Source organism: Rhinoraja longicauda, chromosome 5 (assembly GCF_053455715.1).
Source record: "Rhinoraja longicauda isolate Sanriku21f chromosome 5, sRhiLon1.1, whole genome shotgun sequence".
Classification (NCBI taxonomy): Eukaryota; Metazoa; Chordata; class Chondrichthyes; order Rajiformes; family Arhynchobatidae; genus Rhinoraja; species Rhinoraja longicauda.
In genome coordinates, this window is record NC_135957.1 from 16,402,363 (window position 1) to 16,428,438 (window position 26,076).

Here is a 26,076-nt window from a genome sequence, read left to right on the forward strand (position 1 = left end):
CCACTGAATTCCACCAAGAGTTTGTATTTTGATTTCATTTGACACTTTGTGGTTAAAGAAAATACCAAGGACTCAGCAATCTTCCCCCTTCTTTGATCCTGGGGCCTTAACTATCTTTGTTTCTGAAGACACGCAAACACTTTAATATTGACGTGCCCTAGAATATAGAATATCAACAATAATTCTCCCTCCTGCCACCCCCCTCGCTCCCCAAACACACAATCTCACATGCACCCACATCCTTTAGTAAATACCAATGCAAAATACTCACTTCCTCTGGTTCCATACATACATTCCCTTCTGTCCTTGAGTGATTCTCCCTTGCTATCCTCTAGCTCCTTATGTAAATAAAATGAATTGGGAGTCTCCTCAATTCTACTTCCAAGGACATTTCATAGTCCCTTCTGGCCATTTAAGTTCTTTCCTGCTTCCTTTATATTCCTCAAAGGCCATGTCGAGTTTCAACCCCGTCCCCAAACTTTTAATATTTTCCTTTTCTTTTTGACGAAATTTACATCAACATCATCCAATGATCCCAAATCTTGCCACGCTGACCAACCAGCCTTCCAAAAGGCACAGATTGCCAGATACAGATTTACTCTCTCTGAACCTACTTCCCCCAGTTCTTGTAATTAGCCTTCCCTCAATTTATTTTAGTTGATTGCCAGGTGTACCGAGGTACAGTGAAAAACTTTTTGTTGGCACTTTCAAAGGAAAAGTCATTCTTATCAAAGACTATCTTAATATTTAAAATTCTGATCACCTCCCAAAATACCCTACCACTTAAACTTCAATCCCTTCCTCTAAATGCAGCTGGGATTGTGTTCCTAATCAGTTTTGCTGCAACTCCCTACTTTTATATCCCCCTCCATCACATCTGAAACATCCAAATGTTCAGCTGCCAGTCCTGTCAACCGTTCTGTAATGACATAATTGTTTCATGTACTAATCCATGCTCTAGGTTCATTTGTTTTACCAGACTGTCAGGCCAACTGCAGCATGTCAGTCCCACTATGTTCATCAACCTAGCCCTGCCTGTTATTTCAATTAGACATGTCTTAATCTGTACCTTCTCCTCAATCTCTCCATCTCCACGCTTGGTCTCGCCAATACCCAAGCAGTCCTTCCAGGTGAGTCATATTTGCATCACCTCAGCAGCCATGCCATGTGAGACGGAGGTTCATATGCACCCCCACTAACTTTATCTACAGCATGCAGTACTCCCAATGTGGACCCCTTCACATCAGCAAACCATGTGTGGAGTGGACAGCTGTTTTTGCCAGATACCTACGCTCGGTCAACTGGAGCTCCTAGTTGCAAATCATTTTAATTCCCCTTCCCATATTGACCTTTGTCCTGGGCCTCCTCTATTACCAGAGTGAGGCTAGACACAAACTGGAATGACAGCACCTCATATTCTGCTTGGGTAGCATATAACCATGCTAGTGTGTGAGGTGACTGCTGATCAGCACGCTTAGTGGGCTGAAGGGTCTGGACCCAAAACGTCATCAGTCCATGTTCTCCAGAGATGCTGCCTGACCCACTGAGTTACTCCAGTACTCTCTTTTTTTGTGGAGCTATGATATTCAGGACAGTCTGTTTGATCAATGGTGTTGTTATTGAGATGGTTGTGGAATTAGGCTGAAGTGCTCTATTCAGAATATATTCCGTACCTTTGCTGCTCTATATTGCTTGAAAATGTGTTCTTTGTGGAGATGTACTGATCAATTAGCTCAGGGAAGATGACAGTTAGTAAGCAGCAGTGGATTTTCTTGTCTCTCTTTGACCTAATGCCTTGAGATTTGTTGAGGGTCAGAGATCCTGATTGAGAACTATCAGGTCCATTTGTCATGTTGCTGGGATAGAACATACCATGATGGCATCTTGATGTAGTGTGGGATATTAGCAGTAAGATGCAATTCCATAAAATTGACTGCGCTGTTTCTGGACTAGCATGAGGCGAGTCCCCAGTAATCGCTAGATTCCTAGAGACAGTAATCTCTTGATGTTGACTTGAAAGAATTTGCAAAGTTAACTTTGCCAAATCTGGTACCAACATTAGGTGGTCCATCATGTTTCTTGTTTGTATTCTAATGTAGTAGTTTTAGTACAACTAATTGATTTATCCATATTGTTGTAGATCTGGAGCTTCATCTAAGACAGAGCATGAGCAACAGCAAACTGTTCCATTATTAAAATGGGAGTCATTCATGTGTCGCGAATTTCAGGAACTGGTCATCCCACAGCTAAAGTGAATGCGGTAGAAACTGAGTGTCAGCTAGATAAGACAAAGAAGAGGCAGGTATCTCAGAAGAACACTTCCACCTCTCTCCACCAGCAATCTTGCGTTCTAACCACTATTCAGTCAAAGATAATGACGAGGGGAATGTACACCCAGAGGAGAAGGAAAAAAAAAGCATCCGGGATTACTCAACTATACCAGGTTGTAAGATATTATTAGGAATTCTCCAGTAAGGGGAGCAAAAACAAAGATTTGCACTCAAGTTTATTTCCAGGATTTTTGTTGTTTCCCTGCAGCTCTGCAGAACATTCTGGTAGAGGCAGGTGAACACTAAAGGGTCATGATCCACCTCAATATCAAAGAGACAGGTACAAAAATAAAGATCCTCGAGTCTGAAAAGAGATTACGAAGCAGGACCTTGGAAAACTTAAGTCATGTGCACCAGTGAGCACAGACACTGTAGCCGAAGAGCCTGTTCCTGTACTTTACTGTTCTATTTTCTGTGTTCTATGTTCCTCCTGGTATCTATTGGAAATGCAGTAGGCAGCAAAGAGTTGGGTCATCAGCACACCTTGAATTTATATCCTGAGCATCCAATTCAAATTGTTAACCTGTATCTAAAGCAATGACATTAATCATTCAGGAGGGGAGGAATCATGCTTCCCCATTAATCATTTCATTCTGTCTCTTAACCAATGTGATCTCTACTATTCCTTTGAATCCAATATTCAATATTCCTAATATATTTAGGCAATAATTCAAATGTTTTAATAGTTTTACTGTGCCTCTGATAAACCTGCATTTCACAAACCATGAATATAAATACGAGTATCCTGCAATTATGCAAATTCTATGCATCAGGAGAGATTTTAATGAGGTAGAGACAATACACTTTCAGTGAGTGAATAAAATGACGCCACATGCAATTTATTAAAAGCATTTTAATTAGCAGAATATACAGATCTGCCTCAAGAAAGTAATTTAACTAAAATGTGATTTCCATGTATATAGACCATCTCAAATTATTCTTAATCCTAATTTAGCTGTCAGCTTTCAGTTTATAAACAAAGTCACGCTTCAAAAGAATTAGTCAAATCTCTAACTCAAAGACCAACTTTTTTTTATTTCACGATTACCTTGAGGTTTACAAAACTATGACCCAAAGGGTTCCACCAGAAATTTTAATCACTTACCCATCAGTGTTCTCCAAGGTCAGGTACTACTTACTCCCTAGTAAAATTCTATCTACGCACTGCTTCTGAAAACCCGTGAATGCATTTTATGAATTATTTCCCATCAACACTCCTTGCACTTGGTGCAACTGCTTCTCTTTTTAGTTCTCAGTTCACTTCTTTGAATTCTGTTTCCATTTCTAGACTCGACTGCCAATCACTATCAGCACATTACTTACTTCGACAACTATCAGTTACACTTGCATGTCATTGCCTACAAGAATCAATTTCATTCTTCCAGTTACTTAGCTACCGTTGCAATTTTTCAGATAACCATCATTTCACTAATTTTAATGTGGCTTCCTTTCCCCTCCATGTTTGACAAGGGTTCCTCCTCGGGCATGTCAAATATTTCCTACACTTTAGCTATCACCCCCTTTGCCCTTGGTGGACATTTTCCATCTTCATCACATCGAGAAAAATATACTCACAGAAGTTCCAGTGACAATGCTTTCTTTCTCAGCAGGAAATTCTTCTCCAGTTAGGCTGAGAATGCTTGGAGGTAGCCCTATGGAATGGGGAGGTGACTGAAAAAAAAGCACAAGGTCAACATAGAAAGTTTAAATGAAAGACCAGCATTTGGAATGAGTAATGGAAACAAAACCATTCGCAAGTTGGCTTTATCAATTGACATGGCTTTCTTCCAATGAAAACAGCAACATTACATACCTGTAGTCTGTTTGAGAGGATGGTTCACAATTAAGCATAGAATTTTAGAAATTATATATTAGAATTTGTAACCCTGAATATTTTAAATGCTGAAAAGTCTTCTTAAAACACAGAACACCATTCACTTCTTTTCTGTAGAAAACATTTTAATGGCACCAGTCTTCACTAATCACCACCTTGAAGAATTTTAAGTAGTGAAAATGAAAAAAAAAATTGAAATGCTGGAAAAATTTTTAAAGCAGATAATGCTAGACAAATTGAGCAGGCCAAGCAGTTTCTGCAATTCTGTGCCATGTAAATAGATCTTTAGAGGAGCTATTTTTTTTCCCAAATTCCGGAAATCTGAACCAACTGAAAATGCAGTATACAGCGAGTAGGCCAAGCACTATTGGCAAAGAAGGTGCCAGTGCTTCAGACCGATAATGTGGCTTCTGTGAAAGGTCAGTCTGAAATTGTTTTTCTCCCCTCAGATGTGACCCAACCTGCTGAGTATTTCCAGATTGTTAGACAAGTGGTCTTGTGAGCTCATAAATGGGAATTCTTGGTTTTTAAACAGTATTCCTGATGTCACGATATTATATATACAGCCCTCGGCCAACTGCAATAACTCCACATGTTAAGAAACTGCAGGAACTAGTTATTACAACAATTTGATTAAATAACTATTTTCCCAACATATTTTTGCATTCTGCTCTGCTTCAGACTTCATTAAATCCTTGGTCCAAGCATAGACAAAGATAACTGTGGCTGTGGCAGATTAATTAATCACCACAGTTCTGGACATCACTGCATAGGTTTCTCTCCCTCTCTCAATCATCCTCAGATGTTTCCACAATAATTTTTCGCTGACATGTTCAGCAATGAGGATTCCTAGTGATGATCACACAATATAATCAATTGCATTCCCCAATCATCAGAAAATGTAACAATTTGTGCCTACATGAAGCACAACTTTTCCATTGTCACAAGATCATCTTATAGCCCAGGGGTTAAGACAGGTGCAAATACAGCAGGCCAAACCAGCTCTATTGTACCAGTTCCATGAAAAATGATATTGATATTCTATGTGAAATGTATATTGTAAGATGACTTGCAGTATTTTATTTTGAGAAATGTTGGAAATACTCCACAGTTCATGGAGCATCTGTGGAAAGATAAAGTTTCAGGTGGATGATCTTTTCCCATAGCATTAACACTATTTCCCCCTCCACATATGCCGCCTAACTTGCTGAAATTTACCAATGTTTGCCTTTTCCAATTTCCATCATCTGCAGTATTGAGCTTTTTATTACTTGTCAGAGAACAGAGACTTTACAAATTTTTAACATAATTAAATTGTATTGTGAGAAACAAAACCCAAGCCCCTTTAATAATGAATAAATAATGCAGCCATATGACCCACCATGCTTCTCCTGCCACTTTGCTAGTCATTCAAGTCATCCACTGGGTATGTCAAATTTTACTCGAGTAGTTATTGATATGCAATTGATTCGACTAGTCCATGTGCCAAATTACACAATGTACTTTTATTTACCCTTCTCCTCCAAAAGTGCACTTTGGCAAAATATCAAACAGCTGATCAGAGGTGGGAACTAACCAGGGATGTGGTAACCTGTTAGCTTGAAGCAGTGTATCTACCGGTGAGCAATTATAACCTGGTGACCTAAAATGAAATGTGGAGGAAATAAATGATTCTATTTTTCTCAGTGCTTCCCTTTTTAGTTATAGTAAGCTTAAAACAGAAAAACACTTGAGGTCAAATTTCCTCGATTTTTCCATTCATTATGAAGAAAAATCTGAAATACAGGCTACACATGCATGCTCGGACTACAATGTATTCCCACTTGCGTTTCATAAATAAATAGGCCAGTTGGCTGCATAAAGCCAACTGTTGTTCCCATAAAGCCTATCATAGAGCAGCAACTCAGCAGAGTGAAGTCATCCTTTGGCCTATCCTGTTTGGTACTGCTTAGGTATTCAGATCAAAATTATTATTGTTCATCACTTAATTCCAAATTCTGTTCATACATGGATGAGCAATTGTAAAAACCACCACTGCCACTCATCATAATTTGCACGGTCAAAAATTATGCTTCTACCCAATTTTCTTGTCCAAACTAAAAATGCTTCCGATAATAGGCATGACATTCAACAATTCCACTACATCTTTGTCACCTTCACGTTGTTACATAATATCAACACCAGCACTTTAAGAATTAAAAACGGATAAATTATTGAACTTACCATTTTTACTTTGTCATAAGCAATAGGTTTCTCTTGATCTTTGCCCCCCCTCTTTTCATCTTTCCTTTTGTACTTTTCTCTCTAAATAAAATTAAATAAGTTACAGCAAAAAATACTTCAAGTTCAAAAGACGCCTATTGCCTTTTTAAAAAAAAAAGTAGTCTTTCACAAAAATATTGTATAAAATGGGTTCCCATTGACCATTTGTAATTAGATAATACTTCAAATTCCTATTTGCAATTTATTTTAATGAAGAGTGAAAGTAGTCCATATGACAATTAGTAACCTTTGGCAAGCTGATGAAAGTGAGTGGCAATACACCAGGCCCTACAAAGTCTAGAAGTTCAGTGAGTGAAAGGTAGATCTAATGCAGGAAAATTATATTTAATCACTTTGGTACGAAAATCAGAAATAGAATATTGTAAAAGTGATAATCTGCAGACTCCTTCAAATCATCAGGGCCCTAGTTCCCACATTGCTCTTGAACACACCTGGTTCTGTTTCCTGCACTCCCATGAAACCAGTAGGTTCACTGGAAAATCTATAATAGCAATGCAAAACATCTAAAAGGATTGATAATATTTACCTTGGAGTCAGTGCAGTTCTCTTAGAATGAACTTTAGACTCCTGGGATGAATTTGCTACAAGAAATACAAGCTGGATAGGCTGGCCTTCATTCACCAGACTTCATCAGAATGAACTGATTAATGCACAAGATTTTGGATAGAATTGAGAAGATAAATGCTGAGAGGCTGAAGGTGACAATTTCAATTGCTCCAAAAGTCATGATATTTACTGGTGGTGCACTTATTTTAAATACTTGTATTTTGTGCAAGCCATTCTTTCCACATTACCAATATTAGATAAAGGAAAGGGTCCGACTTATTTTTAATAAACAATTTTGCAAATCAATACCACGATATACATGCAAAAATCTAATGTTAAGAAGTCAGTGCAATAAAACAGACCAAGTATACCACTTGGAAACATTGGTATCATATTTTTCTTCTGACCTGCATTGCTACGAAACACAATTGTAAAAATGTAGGGATAACTAAACAGTGCAGAGTAAAATGCGTCTCGTTCAATGTTCATCGCTATTTTAGAAGTCCTAAGGTAATACCTCCAGTTTGCTCTTCTCAGCAGCATTTGATAAAGAGGGAGATGATGGCAAGGGCACAGCAGAGGTTATCTGCACAGAATAGATAAAAGGACAAGCAGAAGCATATGAAATAAGAGCAAAGCATAATTATCAGCATACATTTAAAGAGGCAAAAGCAGAAACCAACAGCAGTGGCCAATGTTTGGCATCAATTGAGATACATTCTATAACCATACTGTATAAATAAAAAAGATTGGCGGGGAAAAAAATATTGTAAGAGCCAAGAGGTTGGGAGGTCATGTTGCAGTTCTGTAAGACGTTGGTGAGACCACCTCTAGAATATTGCTTCCAGTTCTAGGAAAGATATTGTCATGCTTGAAAGGGTTCAGAAAAGATTTACGAGGATGTTGCCAGGACTAGAGGGTGTGAGCTATATGGAGAGGTTGAGTAGGCTGGGTCTCTATTCCATTGAGCGCAGGAGGATCGGGGGGGGGGGGTTCTTACAGAGGTGTACAAAATCATGAGAGGCATAGATCCGGTAGATGCACAGAGTCCCTTGCCCAGAGTAAGGGAATCAAGGACCAGAGGACATAGGTTCAAGGGGGGGGGGGATTTAATAGGAATCCGAGGGGTAACTTTTTCACAAAGGGTGGTGGGTGTATGGAACAAGCTGCCAGAGGTAGTTGAGACTGGGATGATCCCATCATTTAAGAAACAGTTAAACAGGTACATGGATAGGACAGGTTTGGAGGGATATGGACCAAGCACAGGTAAGTGGGACTGGTACAGCTGGGACATTGTTGGCCAGTGTGGGCAAGTTGGGCCTGTTTCTACACTGTATCCCTCTATGACTCTAATTATAGAAGTCTGATTACAAATTTTAAATGCCAAAACCACAAAAAATGTCGTAGAATTTCAGATTTAAACAATGTTTAAACACCGACATATCAATTAGATATTTTCCTTGAATAACTGACTTTAATCACCAATTCATTTTTTTCATATTCAAGGAGAATATGCACCTGATACTACTAACTGAAACACAGCAGGGGAAACTTGGGGCAACAAACTAAGACCAGCCTATAGGGAAAACAAAATCTAGCAAAGACTAGAAAAGATCAAGTGCAATCAATTCAAAAATAACTAAAATTGATGACTGTGAATTCAGTATTTTCACAAGAAACATTTACAGAGAATAGTCATTTTAGAAACTTGGTTTAAGTTTAGAGTACAAAATGCAGAATTGCAAAAGAGAACAGAGGCAAGAGACAATAAAATACATACCTATGCTATTTGCATTAAGACAGAAACTAGTTAGCTATGGATGCTTGGCAGATCAAAATAGCGATTCAGAGCTGGTTTATAACAACCTATTATAAACCAGAATGCTAAGTTTAAGGACTAACAATTTAAATAGATTTAATTGATTTTGCAATATATGTATACATTAACCTAACATGTTGGTTAGGAAATTCCACTGGTGCTCAGGAAATGTCAAGATAAACCTGTTTAGAGCGTACTGTACTCCTCTTTACACTGCTCCTTTGTGGATAAAGTTTAATAAGTCAAGCATTCATAAACTTAAGGTTGCCTATAATGACTGCATGCGCATATTGCTTAGAAAGCCAAGGTGGTGCAGTGCAAGGGAACTGTTTTGTAGTGCAGGAGTCAATACGTTTCATGCCCTGTTGAGGAATCTCATGTTTAAATTTATATGCCGATTAAATGGTTCTCAGAATTCCATCATTGTGCTGCTGGTAAATCCTGGTTTCAGTGCCGTGAGATACCTATCACCTATGTGGAAACATTGGTATTGTTGCCTTTTCTAATTTAATTTAATTTTATATGTATATACTGTGTGCTGTATGTGTATTCTAATGGACCATGAGTCTGCTTAATAAATTAAATAAAAAAATTTAAAAAATAAAAAAATTAATGACTTGGATGAGAATGTAGGAGGTACGATTAGTAAGTTTTCAAGTCATAGATACTGAAGAAAAGTATTTAAACAATGGCAGTGGCAGATAGAATTTAATCCAGAAAAGAGAGAATGTACTCTAGGAAGTCAAATTCTGGTAGGGCATACAGAGACTTTAGATGCATGAATGGCGATTAGTCTTGATGGGTATTTAGTCCACCACTTGCATTCTGGCCACCAATGAGCTTGCCGTATAACATTCCCAGAAATCTGAGATCATTATACATTAAAGCAAAATCAAAAGATTAAAGCAGTTTGCGATCATTTTTTGTAACAAACATGTTAGCCAACACTTGCCGAAGATCATGAAATATTGTTACTCTTTACGGATTTCAGAATTTTGCAACAACTTACAGCAAACATTCTTTCCATTCTTGTGAATGCACTTCTTTTGGGGTGGAGGAAACTGCATAGATAATTGGCGAAATCATTAGGTTTAGCCAAAAGCCAGTTTAGGGTTACATACTGCCACGAAATGTGGCATTTCTATACCTGCCCTCATTTGCAATAATTATTTCTTCACAGAGCTTTGATCAACAAATAGCACTGCTATTTGCTTAATAGCCTTGCAGATTTTCTTGCTTCGGAATCAACAAGTGCTTTTTAAGTCAGATGTTTGGCTTTTTACTGTGTGATTCTTTTTGCATACTCTGGACACTCAACTTATGTTCATTGTAACTGGGGAAACAAGGATTGATGTTTTTGAACATATTACACATTTATTTACTGCAGTCATTCATGGTAAAATGTAAATGCCTTATGGGTGTTGGACTGACAGAAGTGCAGATTTCTAGATTAAATGTTAGCAATGCTCTAAGACTGGAAAAGATCAAGTGGCAATATTTTGAAGAGACAAAGTGATTCCCCGAGTGTCTTTCCCATTCAATATGCCTCAAACAAAAACACTAAGATAATTTATTACAACAATGACAATACTTAAAACATTTCTACATTAATGAACTATTTTAATGTTCCAAACTCTTTAAAAAACACTATTTGAAATGAAAGTTAACAGAAAAATGGGTAGGAAGGAACTGCAGATGCTGGTATAAACCGAATATAGACACAAAAAGCTGGAGTAACTCAGCGGGACAGGCAGCATCTCTGGAGAGAAGGAATGGGTGATGTTTCGGGTCGAGACGCTTCTTCAGACTGACCAAAAAACAGCGTGGTTATTTGAAAAATTAACTTGGGAAAGATAATCAGGAGTCGAATCAGATGACCACAGATTGCAACCAAGTAAGAACAGTTATGCGAGTGTTTTGGGGTTTTTAGATAGAAAGCAGTACAGTACAAAAAAATAAAATCACTTGTTGAAGGTTATTTCCTGGAGAGGGAGAAATAATGAACACTTGAATATTTTAGATTGGCTCTTGAATAAAAGGACCATTAACTCGCAATATTTTTTTCTCTTAAGAACAATGGTGTATAGAGGAGACTACATATGTCTCAATACAGCTAATTAACAATTATCGCAATTTGTAGTAAATTTTAGGAGCACAAGACAGAAAACAAACAGTTCCAAAGCAATATACATATTTTGTCACATGTGGACCAGTGAAATTATGTGCATTGAGCCAATGTCATGTTTCCTTGGCATGTCTCAGAATGAATATGAATTACAATTATATTGCAATATCTGCAGCTTGTGAGGGCATTGAGAATAGCTTTATCCAAGAGTCTGAGATTAGAAGAAAAGTTCACCAACATAGATCCTGCCTCAATACTTACCGTTACTCCGTTGTTTACAGTTTTATCTATGTATTTCTTCTTTTCATACTTGTCTCTGATGAAAAACTCAACAGATCTGATGAATATTTAATCAAGGAATGTATTAATAAATTAGGAATAATTTCATGTCTATGTTGCAATGTAATCAGAAAAAAATTAAACTATGCAGTGATATAATTTTCAATGTTTTGAATTCAACAAATTGTTATCGCTAAAGCAGTCTTTTTTATTTGTAGGTGAAAGAGCATCTTGAGCAAAGGAGCGATTCCTGCTAAAATCACCTTTAATGTCACGAAGAGAAAAATCACAGTACCTTTAAGATTAAGTACTTAAATTTTTGATCCATATGACATCATTTTAGGTTTCGAACTTTATTAATTAAATGGATTCTAAACATCCCGAGTCGCTTATCAATATTAATGTGGAAAAATCTATAGGTGAGCCAGTATGCTGAACGCGATCCACTTAACACCAGGTAGCACTCCACTTGGTGCATGCATTGCAATTTAGCTGTTCAATTATTTATAATTGCAAACTGGTAGATTTTTGAAATGTCAGAGACCAAACGCATCTACTTTGATCTTTAAGATGTTTGGCAAATTGCACACCATCTGACTGACATAAATACCAAATAAATGAGATAGCTGGATAGTCACAGTTTGACAAATTCCAATCAGCTCAAGACAGACATTACCCATTACTGTGAAACCATCATCGTCAATAGTCACACAGGCAAAAAAAGTTCTGACCCAGTGCCCACGTCCAAAACATTAACATTTGTTCCACTGACCCTGGCTGACCTATTGAATATGCAGGGTATCGATTTGTCGTTATAACTGCAATATGTGTATGCATGCACACAAGAAGCATATTCCAGCATTTTAGGGAAATATGTTAGAGAAATTATTACTACTGGGATTGGATCCATTTTATTATTTATTGACATTTAATAAGCTATATTCAAAAACTCCCATGCAAAATCATTGATTGCATACTGGGAGTTACATGCTGCCATTGAACATTTTGGTAAATTCATGAAACTGCCCATCTCAATCTGGAGCCAAATTACAAAACATTGTACCAATTTCTATCGCAATTCCAGAAACCCTTCAAAAAATTATCGAAAATAGAGTTGATGCTCATCTCAGCACTGTCGTTGCACTGTTGCCCCCTTTTATTTCTTATCTACATCTTTGCTCAATGACAATCAAAAATATAGCAGAATTTCAAGCCAATTCTATTATTTATGCTGCCCAAAAAACATTTAATCCATTAGGTTTATTTGTCAACTCTCCTTTTTAAAATTCTCTAAAATTCTCTGAAAACCCACAAACATATTAATTCCTTGTCAGCCTTTCCTATTACATAGAAACATAGAAAATAGGTGCAGGAGTAGGCCATTCGGCCCTTCGAGCCTGCACCGCCATTCAATATGATCATGGCTGATCATCCAGCTCAGTAACCTGTACCTGCCTTCTCTCCATACCCCCTGATCCCCCTGATCCCTTTAGCAAAAAGGGCCACATCTAACTCCCTCTTAAATATAGCCAATTTATAATTTGGTATAATCACAATTTAAATCTTTTGACTCAAGAAAAATTATAACCCCCCCCCCCCCCCCCAGTGTTCTGCTACCCACCTTCTCCCAGTGTTAACAGCTACTCTTTACTCCGTTTTCTGCCCTAAAAGCAGCAGGCAATCTATTCTTTGACTTCAGAGTCTGCATTCCTTGAGTTTAATTACATCCAACTGCAATATATCGGTAATCTTTACCTGTTTAATAAAAGATATTTGCCTTAACAAAATCCACTTTAGATATCTAGAAGAGCAGCCACCCACAGTTCTAACAATCACAAGTTCAATACTGACCTCTAGTGTTGCCTGTATGGAGCTAGCATGTTATCTCTGTAATCAGGGAAGTTTTATCAAGCAATATGTATAGATGATCCAATTGGAGAGGGGTCCCAAAAGGAGGGGCAACACTCAAGTTCTTGGTAGGGAGTGGCATTAACCTAGTTGACAACTGGCAGAACGAGAGACTTGGTGGACAGGCAAGTGTTCAGCGAAATGGTCCGCTTTTCTAGGCTTAGCCTTGCCCCAGCTGAGGAGGCTACATCGGGAGCACTGAATGCAAAGATTTGGATAGGTTGGCACTTACTCACCCATTCGGCCAATCAATCTCCAAATTTGAGGAAGGAAATTCTTGCTATTGAGGAAGTGCAGCGTAGGTTCATGAGGTTAATTCCCAAGATGGTGGGACTGTCATATGTTGAAAGAATGGAGCGACTGGGCTTGTATACACTGGAATTTAGAAGGATGAGAGGGGATCTTATTGAAACATAAGATTATTAAGGGATTGGACACGCAAGAGGCAGGAAACATGTTCCAGATGTTGGGGGAGTCCAGAACCAGGGGCTACAGTTTAAGAATAAGGGGTAGACCAATTGGAACTGAAATGAGGGGGAACATTTTCACCCAGAGAGTTGTGAATCTGTGGAATTCTCTACCTCAGAAGGCAGCGGAGGCCAGTTCTCTGGATGCTGTCAAGAGAGAGTTAGTTAGAGCTCTTAAAGATAGCGGAGTCAAGGGATATGGAGAGAAGACAGCAACGGGGTACTGATTGTGGATGATCAGCCATGATCATAGTGAATGGCGGTGCTGGGGCGAAGAGCCGAATGGCCTACTCCTGCACCTATTGTCTATTATGACTCGCTCTCACCGGTACCCATCTATCACTGGACTTTGTCCTGCCCTCACCTTATTTTTCCAGCTTTCTCCTCATCATTACTCCCATCTGTCTGAAGCAACAAAACATCCTTTTAAAAAAGGAGGGAGAGAGGGAGAGAGAAAACGGGTAATTATGGACCAGTTAGTCTGACATCAGTGGTGGGGAAGATGCTGGAGTCAATTATAAAAGACGAAATTGCTGAGCATTTGGATAGCAGTAACAGGATCATTCCGAGTCAGCATGGATTTACGAAGGGGAAATCATGCTTGACAAATCTACTGGAAATTTTTGAGGATGTAACTAGGAAAATTGACAGGGGAGAGTCAGTGGATGTGGTGTACCTCGACTTTCAGAAAGCCTTCGACAAGGTCCCACATAGGAGATTAGTGGGCAAAATTAGAGCACATGGTATTGGGGGTAGGGTACTGACATGGATAGAAAATTGGTTGACAGACAGAAAGCAAAGAGTGGGGATAAATGGGTCCCTTTCGGAATGGCAGGCAGTGACCAGTGGGGTACTGCAAGGTTCGGTGCTGGGACCCCAGCTATTTACGATATACATTAATGACTTAGATGAAGGGATTAAAAGTACCATTAGCAAATTTGCAGATGATACTAAGCTGGGGGGTAGTGTGAATTGTGAGGAAGATGCAATAAGGCTGGAGGGTGACTTGGACAGGTTGTGTGAGTGGGCGGATACATGGCAGATGCAGTTTAATGTAGATAAGTGTGAGGTTATTCACTTTGGAAGTAAGAATAGAAAGGCAGATTATTATCTGAGTGGTGTCAAGTTAGGAAGAGGGGATGTTCAACGAGATCTGGGTGTCCTAGTGCATCAGTCACTGAAAGGAAGCATGCAGGTACAGCAGGCAGTGAAGAAAGCCAATGGAATGTTGGCCTTCATAACAAGAGGAGTTGAGTATAGGAGCAAAGAGGTCCTTCTACAGTTGTACCGGGCCCTGGTGAGACCGCACCTGGAGTACTGTGTGCAGTTTTGGTCTCCAAATTTGAGGAAGGATATTCTTGCTATTGAGGGCGTGCAGCGTAGGTTCACTAGGTTAATTCCCGGAATGGCGGGACTGTCGTATGTTGAAAGGCTGGAGCAATTAGGCTTGTATACACTGGAATTTAGAAGGATGAAGGGGGATCTTATTGAAACATATAAGATAATTAGGGGATTGGACACATTAGAGGCAGGAAACATGTTCCCAATGTTGGGGGAGTCCAGAACAAGGGGCCACAGTTTAAGAATAAGGGGTAGACCATTTAGAGCGGAGATGAGGAAGAACTTTTTCAGTCAGAGAGTGGTGAAGGTGTGGAATTCTCTGCCTCAGAAGGTAGTGGAGGCCAGTTCGGTGGATGCTTTCAAGAGAGAGCTGGATAGAGCTCTTAAGGATAGCGGAGTGAGGGGGTATGGGGAGAAGGCAGGAACGGGGTACTGATTGAGAGTGATCAGCCATGATCGCATTGAATGGCGGTGCTGGCTAGAAGGGCTGAATGGCCTACTCCTGCACCTATTGTCTATCATCTGCCCATTCCCTCGACAGATGCTGCCTGACCCGCTGAGTTCCTCCAGCACAGAGTTGTGGTCAAGAATCCAGCATCAGCAGTTTTGTGCGTCTCCATGGAAAAGGCCAGAACAGACCCAAGTTAAAATCCTAAACTGGGGCGGGGCCATTCTGATAGCATGAGGCAGGAACTTTCCAAATTGATTAGTGGAGGCTGTTTGCATGTAGAGGGACAGGTGGCAAATGGGAGGCTTTTGAAAATAAGATAACAAGAGTTCAGGGCTAACGTATTCCCATTAGAGTGAAGGGCTAGGCTGGCAGGAGTCAGTTGCAAATTAAGACCACTGACAACATCTTCGCCAGAAAGTAATAAAGCTTTGGAATTATTTGGCCAATATGGCTTTGGAAACTCAATCACAGAGCAATTTTTAGACAAAGAAATCAAAGGATATGTGAAGTCATACAAGCAGTGACACAATAAATGATTAATCTTATCTCGCTGAATGGCAGAGCAAGTTTGAAGGGCCAAAAAGCATACTCTTTTTTGACACCTAGCAAAAACTCTTTCCAATGGAGTCCACAAGACTCATTTAAACAAGCCCTTATTATTGCTCTTAATCAAATGTAAAATACCAGTCTTAGTTTAGAGATACAGCGCGGAAACAGGCCCTTTGGCCCACCGAGTCCACGCTGACCAGCGATCTCCATACAATAGCAGTATCCTACACACGAGGGACAATTTTACATTTATACCAAGCCAATTAACCTAAAAAACCTGTATGTCTTTGGAGTGTGCGAGGAAACTGAAGATCTCAGAGAAAACCCATGCAGGACATGGGGAGAACATACAAACTCTGTACAGACAAGCACCTGTAGTCAGGATCGAACCCAGGTCTCTGGCACCATAAGGCAGTAGCTCCACTGCTAGGCCACCATGCTGCCTTAGGTTCAGTCTTGAACGCATTCTTCACTTCCCTTTGTATAACTTGCATTGAAATTTTAAATGATATATTTTAATGTTTGGTGCAATAAAAAATGCAGTAAATGATGCCTCCAAATGTGCCATTAATTTAAAATGCTGTCTCTTCTTTCCAGATGTTGCTTGATTTAGCATATTCAGAAAACGCAATAAACGCTAAGAGTTCGGAGAGAAACTTTGCAAATACACTATTTTGTTTCATTTTATCACAACTAATTCTTCCTTCAGTAGTTGAAGCAAATTAAGGAAATTGACTTTAGGCAATAGAAAACCAATAAAAGCTTAATTTTGCCAATGACGAAAACCCTTCAGTCAAACTGGTGAAGGCTGTGAAGAGGGGTCATAGTGGGATGAATAAAATTATTCAATGTGCAACATGCAAAGCCAATTGCACGCACTTAAACCAGCAAACAATGCAATCCTCCAGAACAGCTCCCGTACTTAGAATTTTCACCCATTACTGTTTACAAAGCCTTTATGGCCAATGTATGGAAATTCAGAATAATGCACTAAAGAAATTATGACTTTTATCTAAATGCAGAGTTTAATTAATGGATGACAGAGGATCTAGGGGGCGTAGAGGAACTGAAATAAATTTTCATTAGGCGAGAAATAGTATTGGGTAGACTAATGGGACTGAAGGATGATAAATCCCCTGGGCCTGATGGTCTGCATCCCAGGGTCCTCAGGGAGGTGGCTCTAGAAATAGTGGACGCATTAGTGATTATTTTCCAATGTTCAATAGATTCAGGATCAGTTCCTGTGGATTGGAGGATAGCTAATGTTATCCCACTTTTCAAGAAAGGACGAGAGAGAAAACGGGGAATTACAGACCAGTTAGCCTTACTTCGGTGGTGGGAAAGATGCTGGAGTCAATTATTAAAGAGGTAATAACGGTGCAGTAAAAGGATAAGTCCAAGTCAGCATGGATTTATGAAACGGAAATCATGCTTGACTAACCCTCTGGAATTTTTTGAGGATGTGACAAGTAAAATAGATGAAGGGGAGCCAGTGGATGTAGTGTATCTAGACTTTCAGAAAGCCTTTGATAAGGTCCCGCACGGGAGATTGGTGACTAAAATTAGAGCACATGGTATTGGGGGTAGGGTGTTGCGATGGATAGAAAATTGGTTGGCAGACAGTGGCGAGTGGGGTGTTGGGGCCGCAATTGTTTACCATATATATTAATGATTTGGAAGAGGGAATTAGAAGCAACACTAGCTAGTTTGCAGATGACACAAAGCTGGGTGGCAGTGTAAATTGTGAAGAGGATGTTAGGAGGTTGCAGGGTGACCTGGATACGTTGAGTGAGTGGGCAGATGCGTGGCAGATGCAGTATAATGTAGATAAATGTGAGGTTATCCACTTTGGCGGCAAAAACATGGAGGCAGATTATTATCTCAATGGAGTTAGGTTAGATAAGAGGGAGTTGCAACGAGACCTGGGTGTCCTTGTACACCAGTCACTGAAAGTTGGCGTACATGTACAGCAGGCAGTGAAGAAAGCTATGGAATGTTGGCCTTCATAACAAGAGGATTTCAGTATAGGAGTAAAGAGGTTCTTCTGCAGTTGTATAGGGCCCTGGTAAGACCACATCTGGAGTATTGTGTACAGTTTTGGTCTCCTAATTTGAGGAAGGACATCCTTGTAATTGAGGCAGTGCAGCGTAGGTTCACGAGATTGATCCCTGGGATGGCGGGACTGACATATGAGGAAAGATTGAAAAGACTAAGCTTGTATTCACTGGCGTTTCGAAGGATGAGAGGGGATCTTATAGAAACATATAAAATTATAAAAGGACTGGACAAGCTAGAGGCAGGAAAATTGTTCCCAATGTTGGGCGAGTCCAGAACCAAGGGCCACAGTCTTAGAATAAAGGGGAGGCCATTTAAAACTGAGGTGAGAAAAAACTTTTTCACCCAGAGAGTTGTGAATTTGTGGAATTCTCTACCACAGAGGGCAGTGGAAGCCAAATCATTGGATGGATTTAAGAGAGAGTTAGATAGAGCTCTAGGGGCTAGTGGAATCAAGGGATATGGGGAGAAGACAGGCACGGATTATTGATTGGGGACAATTGGCCATGATCACAATGAATGATGGTGGTGCTGGCTCGAAGGGCCCAATAGCCTCCTCCTGCACCTATTTTCTATGTTTCTATCTCAATTTAATCTCAATTTATTGCAACAATACTGCTTAAAGCCAATTGTGTGGAGTAAAAGCTATATGTTATCTACTTCATTGAGGTATCATAGTTCAGGATATAAAAAAAGGTCTTTAAAAGATAACAAAATCTTGCCAGCACATTAACAAATGCACCGCAGCAAATGGAGTTTTTTTTAATCAAAATTAGTACTGTAAAGTAATGGCCACATATTTTGAATTTCATTCAAATGAATTAAAAATACTGAATATACTTTCAATTCCTTTAACTAGGTTATGCTGCAAAAATACCAGAGTGTGAAAGCAGAAAATAACTCAAAATATCACTTGCTTTTAATTCATTGTTGTGTTTTAATTAATTTAAATGTTGATCAATGTATTCTTGCTTTACAAGTACAGGTCCTCCCCATGTTACTGCAGGGTTCCACTCCAGTGAAATGTTTGTGACCCGATGGTTCCTAAGTTAGAATTGCAGCTGCGAACCATGTTCTCACAAGGGAAAAGATGCCTGCAGCCACAGAGCAGCCGGCAAAACCATCCTGTCACTTTCTCAAGTCCTTGCAGTACACACAAATATTTGTAATGTTGGCAATCACCTGTAACTGTTATTTAAAAACCCCAAATGACATACAAGGCCATAAAAAAAACAATTGCAGAAATAGAAAAATCACAGTGAAATTATAGTGTGATGAGCATGGAACCCAGGAGAGGAAAATTTGCACCCGAGAACACTTGATCAGTGGAGTGGCATATTGAGAGAGCAGAGCTCTGCAGAATCCTTTGACCTTGTTATTGCCTTGCTCAATAATTCAATTCACCAAGCAGGTAAATCTAGGCAGGAGACCAAAAACAGCAGCAAAATGGTCAAACATATATAATTACTTTCCAAATACATTTGAACAATTCTCTAGCCATATCAAGGTGATGGATGCAGAATATCAATGTAAGCACTTCTGAATTATTGAATACTGTGCTCTGGACTGCGGAATAAAATCAGCACCCACAGAAATAATATCTTTCACATCCTGAACAGAAGCTCCCTCCGTTCACTCTTTTATATTGGATATCAGCTTATGCAACACAAAGATAAGGATACTGGTCAGTTTGAGGGCGCCGGAAATGTTCAGGAAGGTTTGCTTCATACAGAAGTTGAGCCTTGGTATTTCCCATATCTTGCATACACTGTGAAGCACAAGCAAACATAGTTAGCAACTCTTAAAATCTGCTTCAGACAAAATGAGGCAAATGTGCAACAATATTAAATACACCCATTTCAAATGATTTTATTGGTAAAGACAGATCAAAGAACTGCAAATGCCCAACTGGATGAGAGGGTACAGGCCAAAGTTAAGCGATTGTCCCCACTCAGTATGTCTGAATCAAAAACAAAACCATGGTAATAGAGAATTTGGGTCTTTTGTTTAGTGGTGTGGGAGGAAGCAGTCAAGAATAGCCACAGGCACAATTCCAGGATAGGAATTGTGCCAGCAATGTGCCAGGGTCATGGCCCTCACTCGGTAACTACAGAAGATTGAGCGAGAAAAACAAGCAACTGTAGGTTGTGGTCCACATCAACACCCATGACAAAGGAGGATGTGGTCTGGGAACAACTTACAGGGAGGTAGAGGAAATGAAACACTCGAACTCAAGATGGAAATAATATCCAGATTATTGACAGTGGAATGCGTCAACAATCACAGAAATGGGAGGATGGTGTGGAATAGAGGGCTTTAAATCAGCAAGTTGGCACTGCAAGCTAGTGCTAGAAGATGTGTAGTTTCTATAGCACAGGTAGGTTGTATCTCAATAAGATTTGGGATCAACAACTTAGCTTGCTTGGACTGTTGTAAAACAGCAGTTTCATAAAGGATTAGGCAAAATTCAGTTTGGAAGATGGCATTTTAATAACCTAATCTGGAAGGTGAAAGTTTTGAAAGCGGAACAAAAAACTGGGATAACGGAAACACATTTTGGGTTTAAGAAGAGGCAGATTGAGTTAAAATAGTTGCAATATCAGTTAAGGAAACAAGTACAATAGTGAGGAAGGATGACACTATCAAATGAACATATGAAATTATGAAGGCTGACTGAAGAACTAAAAGGGCAATCAGTAGAAGCGTACTCAGATTTCTGTACCCAACCTTCCCAGTCTGTCTAAAAAAAATCAAAGTTACAGGAAAAAAAGCATTAACAAGACAGCAATAATAGATTTAGTAATGGAAAGAGCAGAAAGGGAGCAAGTTCCAAAATGTCCATCGCGCCAAGATATAATTTTGCAACAATAGACTGGATACAACTGGTTGAAGAAAGAAGTCAGAGTAGCTACAGATATTCAAGAAGAATTAGGAAGAATGCAGTCTCTTTCATGGGGTAGAGGAAATGAAGCATAGATTTAAGGTAAGAGGGGAAAGAAATTAATAGGAACTAGAGGGGGCAATATTTCCCGCCACAGAGGGTGGCGGAATGAGATGCCAGAGGAAGTGGTTAAGCTAGGTACAATGATATTTAAAAGAAAATAGAACAGGTACATGGAAAGGTTGAATAGAATATGGACCAAATGCAGGTGAATGGGACCAACTTAGAAGAGGCATTTAGATCAGCAGACGGGTCGAGCTGAAGGCCCTGTTTCGGTATTTTGTGACTAAAACAAATTTGTCAAGAGCCGATCCAGTCAGACCAATTTGATTAAGAACCTATTACCTCTTTAAATAATTTAATGTGGGCAGGGTAGTAATTATGATTTACATGGAGTTTAGCAAGGCCTTTGACATGATCCTACATGGTTCAAAAGGTTAAAGCTAATGGGATACAGAGCAAATTGGCAAACCGACATGGCCTCCAGGTGACAGTGACATTCAAGGGTTGTTCTTGCGATTGCATATCTTCCATAGTGGTGTCCTACACGGATTGGTGGTAGGACCATTGTTTGTAATAAACTTGAATGTGGAAGGCATGATCAGCAAGTTCCAGTTTAATCTAGACAAACAAAATAGCAAAATGTGTCATCTCATGAGCTAGTATGGTAGGGTCATAGGGAATATCAAGGAACAGAAGAATGTTTGTCCATTGGGGGATTGCACGGCAGGCGAGGTCACGGCCCCTGACCCGTACTGTTGCCACGCAACGCCTACTGGAGGGCACGTCTTGTACTGCAGGCAAGCACTCACTATGGCTTTCAGTGCAGCGACTTTGCTCCGTCTTTTATTTTCTTCTCCCATCAGCGCGTCTCCGGTTCCCTCCCGGCGCACCAAGTGTCCCGACACCTCTCCTCGTTCCAGCGCTCCTCGAGGCTCGGCGCCTTGCTTCCTGCGGTTTTTCGGCCCCTCGCCGCTCCTGCTGCCCCTCCAGCCCTTCTCCCCTCTCGCCACCTCCGTCGGCCGGGCTCCGCTTCCACTTGGCCGGCGCTCAACACCTCGTGGTTGAGGCCGCCGAGCAGAGCCGTGGCCTGGTCCTCCGCCTCGGCTCCCAGCGCCCGGCCCAGCGCAGCTCTCGCTGCTGGTCGGCCTCCGCTGCCTATCGGTCTTTCCCCGGCTCCTCTTTCTCCGCCTCTTCTGCTCTACACTCTGCTCCTCCTCCTCTTCCACCGCCTCCTCCTCCAAGGCCGTCGAGCACGGCTCCCTGGGCCCTTCGCCCTCGGGCCCCAGCGGGTCGCCGACCTCCAGCTCTCGCTGCTTCTGGCCCTGCAGACCCCCAGGCCCCTTCGGCTTGGGTTTTTCCCGCTGCTCCTCTCCCAGCTCGCTCAACCCCATCCATTCCTCCCCTACCTCCCTTCCCAGCCGCGTTTCCTCTTCTCCCGCCGGCTGGCCAGATGTCTTCCCAGCTGCTTCTTGCGACCGCGGGCTTGGCAGCCCTTCTCCCGTTTCCTCTTCCTCCGCTGGATCCTCCAGCTTCTTCCCCATTTTTTACAGCACAAAAATTGGACTTTTGGCAGCTTTTTAAAGGTAAGAATAAATGTGTTGCATATATTGCTAGTGTATGCTACAAGCTGCCATGTCCTCCAGAAGGCTTGAGCGACTCCATGCGTCAAGCACTTTGACCATACGTGCAATCCCCTAATGGATCCTTGAAGATGACACAGATAGATAACAAGGTTAGGAAAGCATCTGGGATACTGACATCCATTAGCTGGAAATAGAGAGGTTATGCTCCATCTTAAAATATTGGTCAGACCTTAGCGGAAGCACTGCACTGAGGTCTGGTCATCATGTTGCAGCAAAGATATGAGAGCAATGTGACAGTGCATAGGGGATTCACAGGATGTTCTGTCCACGATGGAACAGTTCAGGCACGAAGAGAGTGTTAAGTCTTTTCCCCAGAGTGGAAGAGGTCGAGAGAGTACGTGACAGGTATACAAAATTGAGTGGTATAGATGGGGTAAACTGCAGGAAACCTTTCCTATATCAGAAATGAAACTAGGGCAGACAAATTTAGAGTAAGGTGGAAGAGATTTAGAGGGGGTACGAGGGTGCCTTTCTTCACTTAGAGTGGCCTGTACACCTGTAATGCACAACCTGAGAGTGTGGTTGAAGCTGGGTCACTGACAGCATTAAGGTATCCATACAAGCACAAATCACTTGGACATGTAAACTATGGACCAAGTGCTGGGAGCAGAGATTAATATCAAAAGGTGTCACAGGTCAGCATAGACTAGTTAGATCAAATGGCCTGTTTCTTTGTCAGATTTGATGATTAATTGAAATTATTAGCTTAAACCAAAACGGTTACACCATCCTTGTGAATCTTTGAACAGTTTTAAAAATACCCAATGACTTCGCCTCCACAGCCATCAGTGGCAATGAATTCCACAGATTCACCATCCTATGGCAAAATAAATTTCTCCTCATCTTCATTTTCAAGGTACATCCTTTTATTCTGAGACTGTTCCCTCTGGTCTTAGACCCTCCCACTACTGGAAACATCATCTCTACATCCATTCCATCTAGGCCTTACAATAGGCCTCGATGGACCCCCCCCCCCCCCCTCAACTCCAGCAAGGACAGGCCCAGAGACATTAAACGCTCCTCATATGTTAACCCAATCATCCCTGGGATCATTCTCGTAAACCTCCTCTGGACCCTCTCCAACGACACATCCTCAGATCTGCGGCCTGAAACTGCTCACAATATAAAGCCTCAACATTAGATGCTTTTATATTCCAGTCCCGTCAAAATGAATGTTAACATTGCATTCGGTTTCCTGACTACCATCTCAACCTTTTGGGAATCCTGCATTAGCACCTCAAGTCCCCTTGCACCTCTGATTTCTGAATCCTCTCTCCATTTATAAAACGCCTTTATTCCTTCCACCAAAGTGCGTGATCGTATACTTTGCTACACTGTCCAAGATGGCGGCGCGCACGGACGCAGCGGCTCACAGCTCTCCCTTTCGGTGCGTTTTATGTGTGTTATCTGTGTTATGTCTGTTAGTCAATTTTAGTCATGCAAACCAGGAAAACCAGGCAAATCCTACCTACAACCGAAAGGACCTTCTGATCATCGGATTCCAGTGCAATCGGGACCTTGTGCGCGAATTTCCACACCCGCGAAATATACCGGAAGAGATAGCCAGGACACCGGGCGCTCCGTGGATAGTTGTCGGCGCGAACAGGCGTCGCAGGCGGAGGAGAAACAGGAAGCAAAAGCGAGGATGCCGGTCCGGTATACTTGCCAAGCTAAAGAGACAGCCACACAAACCACCGCTACCCAGCATGTTTCTCACCAACGCCAGATCCATCATCAACAAAATGGACGAACTAAAACTACAGATATCAGCAAACAAACTCGTGGAGGACTGTTGCATTCTCTTAGTAACAGAGACATGGCTTCATCCACTTATCCCAGACGGAGCCATTGAGCTAGCCGGGCGTACAGCGTTTCATTGGGACAGAAACATCGACTCCGGTAAGAGCAAGGGGGGGGGGGGTTATGCATTTACGTGCACAACAGCTGGTGCACTAACATCCAAATCATAGATAGCCACTGTTCTCCTGATCTGGAGTCCCTAACAGTTAAATGCAGGCCTTTTTACCTTCCTCGCGAATTTACAGGGGTTATAGTAACAGCAGTCTACATCCCACCGAATGCTAACGCTAGCACAGCTTTAGGCTACCTGCTCGGTGCAATAAACTCACAACAGAGCACATATCCAGAAGCAGCCCACATCATAGCCGGGGACTTCAACCATGCAGACCTAAAGTCAGTTCTCCCGAAACTTGAACAACACATAAGATGTGCTACCAGGGGGAAAAACACACTAGACAAGGTTTACTCAAATATTAAGAAGGGTTTCAGGTCAGCACCACTACCACACCTGGGGCAGTCAGATCACCTGTCCATATTCCTAACTCCAGCATACACCCCACTCAGGAGGAAAGCTCCAGTCACCATAAAGACTGTTAAGACATGGCCTGAAGGAGCTTCCTCGCAGCTGCAGGATTGCTTCGAAAGGACCAACTGGGATATTTTTGAGGATCAGGACTTGGAGGAGCACACATCAACTGTACTTTGCTACATCCAAAACTGTGTTGACAATGTCACCGTCGACAAACGCATCCGGTTGTATCCCAATCAAAAACCCTGGATGACAAAGGATGTCAGGTCTCTCCTCAAGGACCGTAACACCGCCTTCAGGTCTAGTGATAGAGCTCTATACAGTGCTGCTAGAACCAACCTGAAGAGAGGCATCAAGGATGCCAAAGCGTCCTACAAGAGGAAGATTGAGGACCACTTTTCCAACAATGACCCACGGCGGGTATGGCAAGGCATCCAGCACATCACCAACTACAAGACCAGCAACCGCACGACTGCCGACGGCGACGCCTCGCTGGCTGAGGAACTTAACTGTTTCTTTGCTCGTTTCGAGGTGAAAGCTACAGTGGCAGATATTACACCCTCTCCAGCACCTGACAGCAACACCTTCACTGTGCAGGAGTATGATGTTAAGCGCGTGCTCAGAGCAGTGAATCCCAGGAAAGCTGCAGGCCCCGATGGTGTGACGGGCAGAGTGCTGAGGGAATGTGCAGACCAATTATCTGAGGTCTTCACAAAAATCTTCAACCTGTCCCTTTTAAAATCCACCATCCCTCCCTGCCTGAAGTCCGCCATAATCATCCCACTGCACTCACACCGGTCATCACAAAGTGCTTCGAGAGACTGGTCCTGCAGCACATCAAAGCCAGCCTCCCACCCACCTTCGACCCACACCAGTTTGCCTACAGAGCAAATAGGTCTACAGGGGATGCCATCGACACTGCTCTTCACACTGCACTGACCCACCTTGAACACCAGGGGAGCTATGTGAGGATGCTCTTCCTCGACTTCAGCTCTGCCTTTAACACGGTCATCCCGAGCAGACTGGTCACCAAACTTTCCGACCTTGGATTTTCCCAAACCATCTGCCAATGGATCAAGGACTTCCTGACCAACCGCCCCCAGACCGTCAAAATAGGCCCTCACCTCTCCTCCACCATTACACTGAGCACCGGCTCACCACAGGGCTGTGTGT

At 41.4% G+C, this 26,076-nt stretch overlaps 1 protein-coding gene across 3 annotated transcripts in view; it reads right to left on the bottom strand.

Moving 5' to 3' along the window:
- smap1 (small ArfGAP 1) overlaps positions 1-26,076 on the bottom strand; it is a 67,527-nt gene that overhangs the window by 23,977 nt on the left and 17,474 nt on the right. For 2 of the 3 annotated variants that reach the window (XM_078398972.1, XM_078398970.1), the window contains exons 3-7: positions 19,670-19,755; positions 11,199-11,274; positions 7,511-7,579; positions 6,388-6,468; positions 3,906-4,001 (exon numbers count right to left, since the gene is read on the bottom strand). In XM_078398972.1, the coding sequence (XP_078255098.1) occupies positions 3,906-4,001; positions 6,388-6,468; positions 7,511-7,579; positions 11,199-11,274; positions 19,670-19,755 (408 nt within the window). The remainder of the gene's footprint in view (positions 1-3,905; positions 4,002-6,387; positions 6,469-7,510; positions 7,580-11,198; positions 11,275-19,669; positions 19,756-26,076) is intronic. The other variant, XM_078398971.1, reaches the window with a different exon arrangement.